Below are 9,910 nucleotides of genomic sequence, written 5' to 3'. Positions count from 1 at the left end.
AAAAGCATTCTTATACATTAAATTGAGACGCTAGAGTAAATTTCCAAAAAATAAGAGTGAAGTAAACTTTCCTCTTCCCTCACTCACTCTCAAAGATATATTTTACAGTTTTCAGGTACCAGCTACTGAAGGAATTTTGATTTCATTAAATCCATTATAGCTTCCAATTAACCATTTTTCTACACTGACTTAATAAGTTAGTTAATATTAACAGAACCTTTTTTATTCGTAGGGTAAATGGGGGGTTATGAAATCTTAGAAATTTTGAGAGATTCTGTAAAAATCAGTTAATTTAGTCTCTTACAAGTTGGGACACTGTTTTTTGTATCACTCATAATTACTCAGTGATATTTCCTTGCTTCTGTGTGTGTGTGTGTGTGTGTGTGTGTGTGTGTGTGTGTGATAAAGAAAGAGAGTGAGAGAGATCGCTATTTCTTGAGGTGGCCCATCATGCATTGTTTCAAATACACTTCAGCTTTAGATGATATCAAATAGGGCTCCAATGAACTGTACTCCTCAGTCCACTGGATTTTTGAAAATCCGCTGAGCCAGTGATTTGCATTTGTGTTTTCATCATAACCTATCTGGTATGTCTTTTATTTCCTTTAATTTGTTTTAAGGTTTTGTTTTGTGTTTTTGTCTTGTTTTTTTGTTTTTTGTTTTGGGGGGAAGACATTAAAGCGACAACAGTGGTTTCTTATTCATGCTGCAACAAATTTACACTCATTGATTACATGTAAATATGTGTTACAGGTAACAAGATGGGCAGGATTCAGTCATCACATCAACTGCATATATTTCAAAACCATAGTAAGAAGCTCACATTTTTCATTCCACACCAGATTTATTCTCCTTAGAGTCAAGCAGATCTGGGCATCAAGGTGGCTGTCCTGCTCTTCAGGTTTACAGGTTTACTGAAGTACTTCAGTTATGTACTTCAACCCTCCAAGCAATAGGTTTCTTCATTTATAAGTGAAAGACAATAATACCTCTCTTACGGGGTTGCCGTAAAGACTAAGTGAGACACTGTGTGTGTGACAATGGCCATTTTGTCTCCCAATATCAGCCTCCCAGAGTGGTGCCGTTTTAGTTGGCACAAGGCTTATCACCCAAAGACTGCTCTTGCAGGGTCCCTGGGAACTAGAGGCAGGCATACGCTAAAATTCAAGTCAATGGATGACTATCAGATTGTTTTAGGAGAGAGAAGGCAGGGTTTCTCTTGGTTGAGCCACTGTGTTAAGGGTTTCCTTTTTTACCATTTATCCTGTATCTTGATTGGTAAAACAAACATGTTTTATGTTAAAATACGTCTTCAAATATAGGCAGGATTACAAGGAATAGCCAGTCAGCCTTGGAATGACTATAATTTTCTAAGCTTAAGATAGAGGTGTATTTAACTGTGGGCCAAAAAGATGCTTCTTAGCCACTGGATATCCACAAGTGATTCTTCAAATAAATATTTCCTATTTTATAGCAACTGCTTTATTTTTCTAACTTGCAAGTTTGAAATTGATAAAAAAAAAATGGTTCATTTTACACTGATCTGGAATTGCTGATCTACCTACCATTCTTAGTCACAAAAGAACACTCAGTTCTGCATCACATCACAGTGAAGCAATTATTTACAGATTTAAATTAATATCGAGACAACAAATGAAAGTAGTACGTAAGATTCAGCTGGTTCCAGAGCAGTGCAAGGGAAGTTGGAAAAATATACTATACAAACATATTGAAACTCAGATATACATTATTTGCATCTGAAAGTTTTAAACAATAGCAACAACAAACAAAATGAGCATATAAACAAGAAAAGGGGATACCATCTTACAACAGCACCATGAAGAAGCCTTGGCTAAGAGTTTGCCAAAAGTACTATCCTGAGTTATTTTAAGACCAACAAGTTTTCACATTTACGCAGTGCCATTCAGGAGTAAACATATTCTCACAATTGCTTTTGTTTGGAGAGAGGCTGGTGTGAAATCACTGAAGCTTGGTTTGCCGCTATTTTGTACTGTTCTTGTCCAGAGCCTTGTGGTGGGGAAGGGAGTGGGGTCTCAGGAGTTGCTAAAAAAGAATCAGAGAATTGTATGTGATGGTGACAGTCACCCTGGCCCGGCCTAGTAAGCCCTGCATGACACCCATATGCATTATTCCATTTTGGAGATATTATCATATATATGAAGATCATATATAAAGTATGATTATCTAATCCGTTATGAACTCACTGAGGTGCTATTGGAGTTGCACGGCCCTCTTCCCTCCCAGATAGCATCCAAACAGAATAGAGATGCTTAAACTTCTTCATAGTCACTCAACAGTCACTTACTGTCTTTCTTAATAGCATTTATGAGCATTCGATTCTCTCACAAACCCCGCAGAAAAAAAGTTAATGAAGAGTATGAACAGAATGCCAGGTTGTTGTTTTTTTTAAAATCTTTGAAAACAACTGTACAATTTCTACAATGAAAAATGCACATAAAATATATTTGGTTTGGATTCCACTGACTCAAACATAATAGACGATATAAAAAGTTAAGACATTTTGCAAGTGCTTTGAAACCTATATCGGAATTAAAAACATCTGAAAAATACTGGCATTTTGCTTCAAAATTATTCTATTACAGTTGAGCTCACCCATCCCTTTCTCATCAAAGAGCAAGCCCAAGTAATTGAAAAAAGAAGTTACAGTGTGAATACTTCATTGTCTAGAATAGTATTTCCTCCTATTGCAAACTTTTACTATATTATAAAATAATCTGGGAGCTATCTTAGATTTTTAATTTTTTAAAACTTGAAATATTTTAATATTCACATTGATTTTAATTCCATATTTAACAGAACGAATAGAAAATGTTTGATAATCAGCCTGAGGCACTGCAAACTGTATAGACTTTTTTTTCAAAGTAGCTTTTAAAAATTGATACAAAAATAAGAACACTTCCTTTTTGCCTGATCTTTCACATATTGACTTTATATTATTAAATATGGTTGGAAACAACATATTTACATACAGTTTAATTAACAAAAGAATAACCATATTTGCTTTAAAAATTTTTTTCTGGATATTTGGGATGAATCTAAGACTGCCAGGACATGCTCTAAAAGGCCAGGAAAATACACATGAACTTAAATTTATTTTGTGTGTATGTGTAATGTTTTGTTTTGCATAAAATATAAACTATTCCAAATAGGTGCTAACAGAGGAAGTTTTTCCTTTACAAATGGATTCTCATAAATATTATGTTGAAAGAGGTAAAATAAAAATGAGAAATGTGATGTGATTTTAAATAGATTAGGGTCAGCAAATATGCTTTTAAAAATACTAGAAAACTAACATTTAAAAAGTACAAGATTCAACCACCAGCAGAATTGTTAAACGTTCTTGCCAGCCAATGCCTATAATGTTTAATATGTTGTTAAAGTGTTTTGTTTTCTGGGTTTATGAATAACTAATCCCTAAGAGAGATGACGTTGGACTTGCCCTGTCTGCTCTTGACTATGAAAGGAATATGGTAACATTTGCTTTGCAAGGATGGTCCCAAGTTGATGTCTTTCAAACACATTTCAAGTTCTGTTTCCATAATTTGAGTTATGTTTTAACAATTTTATTTCTGCCTTTATCATGTAGTCAAAGAACTTTGTGTTTCGGACACTATTTACACATAGGTTTACCAGGGGCTGTATCTAAAAGGCAACAGGGATAATACCCATTTCTGTGGCCTCCACTTTCCCTACACCACTAGGTAGCAGTCAGGTGGTACTCACTAAATTGTCACATTTGTTTGAACATTTCCATGAAACCACACTGTAATTAGTTACTGAGGGCTACTGTAAATTCAGTAGTTAATACAGACACACATAATAATTATATCACAATAACTCAAGGAATCTCAGTGAGTTAGCTGGTTTAGTGTTAAGAGGAGATAGATCAAAGGTAAATGTGGGAATACTAAGTATAAACTCAGAAACGATCCTAGGTATTTTGTCAAATACAGATTTTTATCTCTGGAGTAGCTTATGAAAAATAGAATTTTTGTTAAATCTGCAATATTATCATATTAACTTTGCTACTAACCCCTACTATTTATGTAATCATTTTAGTTCCAAAGTGTTTTCCCAGTGGCCCTCACTTTGCACAAATCTGACATGCATGGATTTCAGTTATTACAGCTTGGATAAATAGCACCAGTCTGGCAAAAACATGGCTCAAATTTCATTTAGCATGGTAACTCACAATTAACTGTGAGTAACTGCATAAATACAAACTTCACTGCTAACTCTTCGGTCTACATGAATCATCTCAGTAACAGATGTGTATTGCGATCAGTAACCAATCACATCACATCTTTAAGTCTGTCTGGGATGTCACTGAACATATTTTATTCAGTTCATGTACTGACAACTAAGTGTGTAGTTGTGTTGCCTCCTCATCTCCTAGTGATAAATTCTCATGACATTTTTCAAAAAAAATGGACAATTAAAACAGAATTGGCAAAAAAATAAAATAAAATAAAAGAAGCAAAAAGTGACAATGCAGGAAGTGAATGGAACATGGATGGAGCTGCAGAAGAAATAGTTCCCCTGGGAATGCAGACACTGCTGCTCTTTGAGTCTCTAAATCTGCATTCTGTGAAATCTTGCTGTTTGCAATAACGTGGATGGAGCTAGAGTGTGTTATGCTAAGTGAAATAAGCCAATCAGAGAAAGACAAATACCATATGATTTCATTCATATGTGGAGTTTACGAAACAAAACAGATGAACATATAACATGGGAAGGTGGGGGGAAGAGAAGAGAGGGAAACAAATCACAGGAGACTCTTAAGGATAGAGAACAAATTGAGGGTTGATGGGGAGGTGGGGAGATGGCTAGAAGGGTGATGGGTACTAAAAAGGGCACTTGTGATGAGCACTGGGTTTTGTGTGTAAGTGAGGAATTACTGAATTCTACTCCTGAAACCAATACTGCACTGTATGTTAACTGAAATTTAAATTAAAACAAAAAAATAAATCTGCATTCTGGGTCTTAGTGAAGGTAAAGTGATGGACATTAGTGAAAAAACTTCATATTAAATAATTTCTCAGAGATATTTCAGACATGGAAATTGCAAAGGGTAAAATCTTGGAAGCTGATCCAAACTTCCCAAAAGAATAAAATTCATCAAGGCATAGAAAAGATGCTCACTTCCACTTGCAATTTAGAACAGAGGAAAGCAGGATGCACTGTTGAAACTATACTTCATAATTTTTTTACAGATTTTTAAAAAATGTTTTTTTATTTATTCTGAGAGAGAAAGAGGGGACACAAAAGGGGAGGGGTAGAGAGAGAGGGAGAGGGAGAATCCCAAGCAGGCTTCACGCTGTCAGCACAGAGCCTGACGTGGGGCTCAAGAGTCAGACGCTTAACCAACTGAGCCATCCAGGCACTCCTTCTTGATAATTTTTTAACAAACAAACAAACAAACAAACAAACACACAAAAACATGTGAATTCTCATTGTATCTAATGCTTACATTACAGTGTCTTAAATAGATATTAGGATTATTATTATTCAGCTTCACTATAGAGTTACAACCTGTAGTTAGGAGAGTTCTTAATGTTTCAGCAAACACTTTTATTTATTCATTTTTAAATGTTTATTTTAAGATAGAGAAAGGGAGAAAGCATGAGCACTCACACACACACACACACACACACACACACACACACACACACGTGAGAACAGGGTAGGGACAGAGAGAGAGAGGGAGAGAGAAGATCCCAAGCAGGCTCCGTGCTGTCAGTGCAGAGTCCAACATGGGGCTTGATCTCACAAACCATGAGATCGTGACCTGAGCTGAAACCAAGAGTCTGATGCTTAACCAACTGAGCCACCCAGCCACCCCAGCAAACATTTTTAAAGGTCACGATCAACTATAATTTTCCTATTGATTATTAAGATTTCCTTGCACGCTTCCGGCTTGCACAGTCCTTTTCACAGCCCTGCACTACCAGGCCAAACCAGGACTGCCTGTACATTCTGTTTTATGCACTCACATCCAATTTTAGGGAGCAAACCCATGATCCCTAGGAGAACAAAGACTTGCTGAATATCACAATCTCCCACAGTGGAGTCCTACAGAGGAAACTGCGCCTAAATTTTTCTATTGCTGGGTACTGATAGATTCTTTCCCCAAATTCCACTTTTTCTTAATTAAGTTTAAAAAATATTATGGTTGGCAAAATACTTACAGATCTGGTCTGTATGAACCAGTGTTGACATGGGACCTAAAAGTATAGTTTGTCCAGTTAATGGATCTTGAGACAAATGTGGGTGCACCGGATGATGGAGATGGCTGGCGTCATTGGAAGCACCTACAGAAGATAAAAAGATGCTTGCGTTAGTGACATTTAATCAGCGACAGCAAGTTTACCTTGCAACACATGCTTTGATTGACAGCTGGAATATTGCTATTTTTGCAAAGTGCTTTTTGGGATTTCAAAAATAAATTAATAGAACTGCTGCCATATTAAGGACAATGTCAGCTTTCACTGTGCATTGGCTAGATTAATGTTGTATCATGTTATGTTGTATATTAATAATGGACCTTGTGTGCTGTTTCCTGGAATCATTAGGTTTGCTGCCTGTTGTTAAGGCAATTCCAAGAATCACTTACCTCAAGTTTATAGTATTTGGGATCACACTAATAGCATAAACAACTTTTATTTCAGAAAGATGTCATTAGAAACACATTAAGCACCAGAAAACTAAAACTAAAATAAAATAAAATAAAGTGATTTTACAAGGAAATTTAATTTAGATCAGAACACAAAATAAATGATTTCTTAACTTATTCCTGACATTTATTGCAGCAATGAAATCTCATTTTTCCCTTCTCATTGTGTTATGTCAATTAATTATTTCAGGAGCAAAGTGTTTAGTTTTAAGGTATTTACTAGAAATATTTTTAGGTTCTGTTGCAATGCTGGTATCCTTGAGCTTTGAAAGGAGTCATGGCATAGAAAAATATAATACACCCCTAGGAGTCCTAAAAATAGAAAATCCATTTCTATTCACCATATTTGAAAGGATAGAAACTGAGGCAAGAAGAACTGTGTGGGACAAAGATGGCAGAGACTAGTAAGAATGAGGATTTCAATATGTTCAAGTATTTTTGTCTCCATCAAATGGGTTTTGCAGACTTTCTAAATGTTAAAAAAAAAAAAAAGAACAATGAATCCACTATGTCACAGACAAAAAATAAATAGATTCTGCTCCAGAAACCAATACTACCTATGTATGCTAACTATCTTGAATTCAAATGAATAAAATAAAATTAAAAAACTTGGAAGAAGATAAACAAACAGGTCAACCTATTACAGACTGCAATGCTAATAAATAATAAATTCTTAAATGTACTCACCACCCAGTAACATTTCCTGAAGTAAGTTGTCAATTTTAACCATCCCAAAAAGTTTAACGAATTGTATTTGCTCAATCATTTGCCAGGTGATGCTCTGCAGTGTGGGCAGAAGCAAGAGCAGCTCTCCAAACCTCCCCCGGGAGTCATACTGCCTGTCATTGATGTAGTCCTCCAAACTGAGCTGCACTTGGAACCGCATGTTCTTAATCTTTACCGGGTCACTTAGCCCTTTTGCATCTAAGAAAGGAAGAAAAGGGGCAATCTAAGAGATCGCATCTTGCTAGAGTGTGAGAGAAAATATTCCAATGTTAAATAATGGTTAATTTTCATTTTAATTGTTGTTTAATGGAAATCTGAAAACAAACCTGGATCAAAAAATACAATTGCCTTCAAACAAGCATATTCATTGTCATCAATCTGAATTTCTTGAAATGGTCGTACCAACTCATCTAGAACCCGGTTGGCCACGCGGCTGATCTCAATTTCACTGCTGTTGCGGTGAATTACGTAGTTGTTTCCTAGGAGGAAAAAAAAAAAAGATCAGCACACCCCAACAAAAGATTGTCGGATATGATTTAAGTTTTCACAAATAAATATTTTAAACGGTTCTTCCCTTGAAGGAATGGGAATAGTACTTTCTTTCAGTAGTGGAATGGAAGAATATATATTGTTAAAATGTCAATACTGCAAAGCTCTCTACATATTCAATGCAATCGCAATCAAATTGTACCAGCATTCTTCTTGAAGCTAGAACAAGCAATCCTAAAATTTGTATGGAACCACAAAAGACCCCGAATAGCCAAAGTAATTTTGACGAAGAAGACCAAAGCTGGAGGCATCACAATCCCAGACTTTAGCCTCTACTACAAAGCTGTCATCATCAAGACAGCATGGTATTGGCATAAAAACAGACACATAGACCAATGGAATAGAATAGAAACCCCAGAACTAGACCCACAAATGTATGGCCAACTCATCTTTGACAAAGCAGGAAAGAACATCCAATGGAAAAAAGAGTCTCTTTAACAAATGGTGCTGGGAGAACTGGACAGCAACATGCAGAAGGATGAAACTAGACCACTTTCTTACACCATTCACAAAAATAAACTCAAAATGGATAAAGGACCTGAATGTGAGACAGGAAATCATCAAAACCCTAGAGAAGAAAGCAGGAAAAAACCTCTCTGACCTCAGCCACAGCAATTTCTTACTTGACACATCGCCAAAGGCAAGGGAATTAAAAGCAAAAATGAACTATTGGGACCTCATCAAGATGAAAAGCTTCTGCACTGCCAAGGAAACAATGAAGAAAACTAAAAGGCAACCTACGGAATGGGGAAAGATAGTTGCAAATGACATATCAGGCAAAGGGCCAGTATCCAAAATCTATAAAGAACCCACAAAACTCCACACCCAAAAAACAAATAATCCAGTGAAGAAATGGGCAGAAGACATGAATAGACACTTCTCTAAAGAAGACATCCGGATGGCCAACAGGCACATGGAAAGATGCTCAACGTCGCTCCTCATCAGAGAAATACAAATCAAAACCATACTCAGATACCACCTCACACCAGTCAGAGTGGCTAAAATGAACAAATCAGGAGACTTATAGATGCTGGAGAGGATGTGGAGAAACGGGAACCCTCTTGCACTGTTGGTGGGAATGCAAATTGGTGCAGCCGCTCTGGAAAACAGTGTGGAGGTTCCTCAAAAAATTAAAAATAGATCTACCCTATGACCCAGCAACAGCACTGCTAGGAATTTACCCAGGGGATACAGGAGTGCTGATGCATAGGGGCACTTGTACCCCAGTGTTTATAACAGCACTTTCAACAATAGCCAAATTATGGAAAGAGCCTAAATATCCATCGACTGATGAATGGAAAAAGAAATTGTGGTTTATATACACAGTGGAATACTGCGTGGCAATGAGAAAGAATGAAATATGGCCTTTTGTAGCAACGTAGATGGAACTGGAGAGTGTTATGCTAAGTGAAATAAGTCATACAGAGAAAGATAGATACCATATGTTTTCACACTTATGTGGATCCTGTGAAACTTAACAGAAGACCATGGGGGAGGGGAAGGAAAAAAAAAAAGAGGTTAGAGTGGGAGAGAGCCAAAGCATAAGAGACTCTTAAAAACTGAGAACAATCTGAGGGTTGATGGGGGGTGGGAGGGAGGGGATGGTGGGTGATGGGTATTGAGGAGGGCACCTGTTGGGATGAGCACTGGGTGTTGTATGGAAACCAGTTTGACCATAAATTTCATATTAAAAAAAAAAAAGAAAGAAAAACTTAAGAACACGTCAAGGATCAATGACACTGATAATATGATCACATGCATTTTAACAGACTCAGTCACTAGTGATAACACGAAAGTGCAGACTAATAACAAGCTAATAATTGACAGGAGAGAAACAAAATATAATGATTACCCTTCCACTATGTCAGTTATCTATTAGTGTCTTAATCATTAATGAGCGTAACACAAAACCTAAAGAAA

The 9,910-nt window shown here is 36.5% G+C and overlaps 1 protein-coding gene across 2 annotated transcripts in view; it reads right to left on the bottom strand.

Moving 5' to 3' along the window:
* Positions 1 to 362: 362 nt before the first annotated feature.
* HNF4G (hepatocyte nuclear factor 4 gamma) overlaps positions 363 to 9,910 on the bottom strand; it is a 127,082-nt gene continuing 117,534 nt past the window's right edge. For both annotated transcript variants that reach the window (XM_078441975.2, XM_078441974.2), the window contains 4 exons: positions 7,768 to 7,920; positions 7,403 to 7,639; positions 6,231 to 6,353; positions 363 to 2,064 (listed from right to left, as the gene is read on the bottom strand). In XM_078441975.2, the coding sequence (XP_078298101.1) occupies positions 1,943 to 2,064; positions 6,231 to 6,353; positions 7,403 to 7,639; positions 7,768 to 7,920 (635 nt within the window). In that variant the 3' untranslated portion in view covers positions 363 to 1,942. The remainder of the gene's footprint in view (positions 2,065 to 6,230; positions 6,354 to 7,402; positions 7,640 to 7,767; positions 7,921 to 9,910) is intronic.

The sequence above is a fragment of the Panthera onca genome, chromosome F2 (assembly GCF_046562875.1).
Source record: "Panthera onca isolate mPanOnc1 chromosome F2, mPanOnc1 haplotype 2, whole genome shotgun sequence".
Classification (NCBI taxonomy): domain Eukaryota; kingdom Metazoa; phylum Chordata; class Mammalia; order Carnivora; family Felidae; genus Panthera; species Panthera onca.
This window is presented reverse-complemented; position numbering and strand designations above follow the sequence as displayed.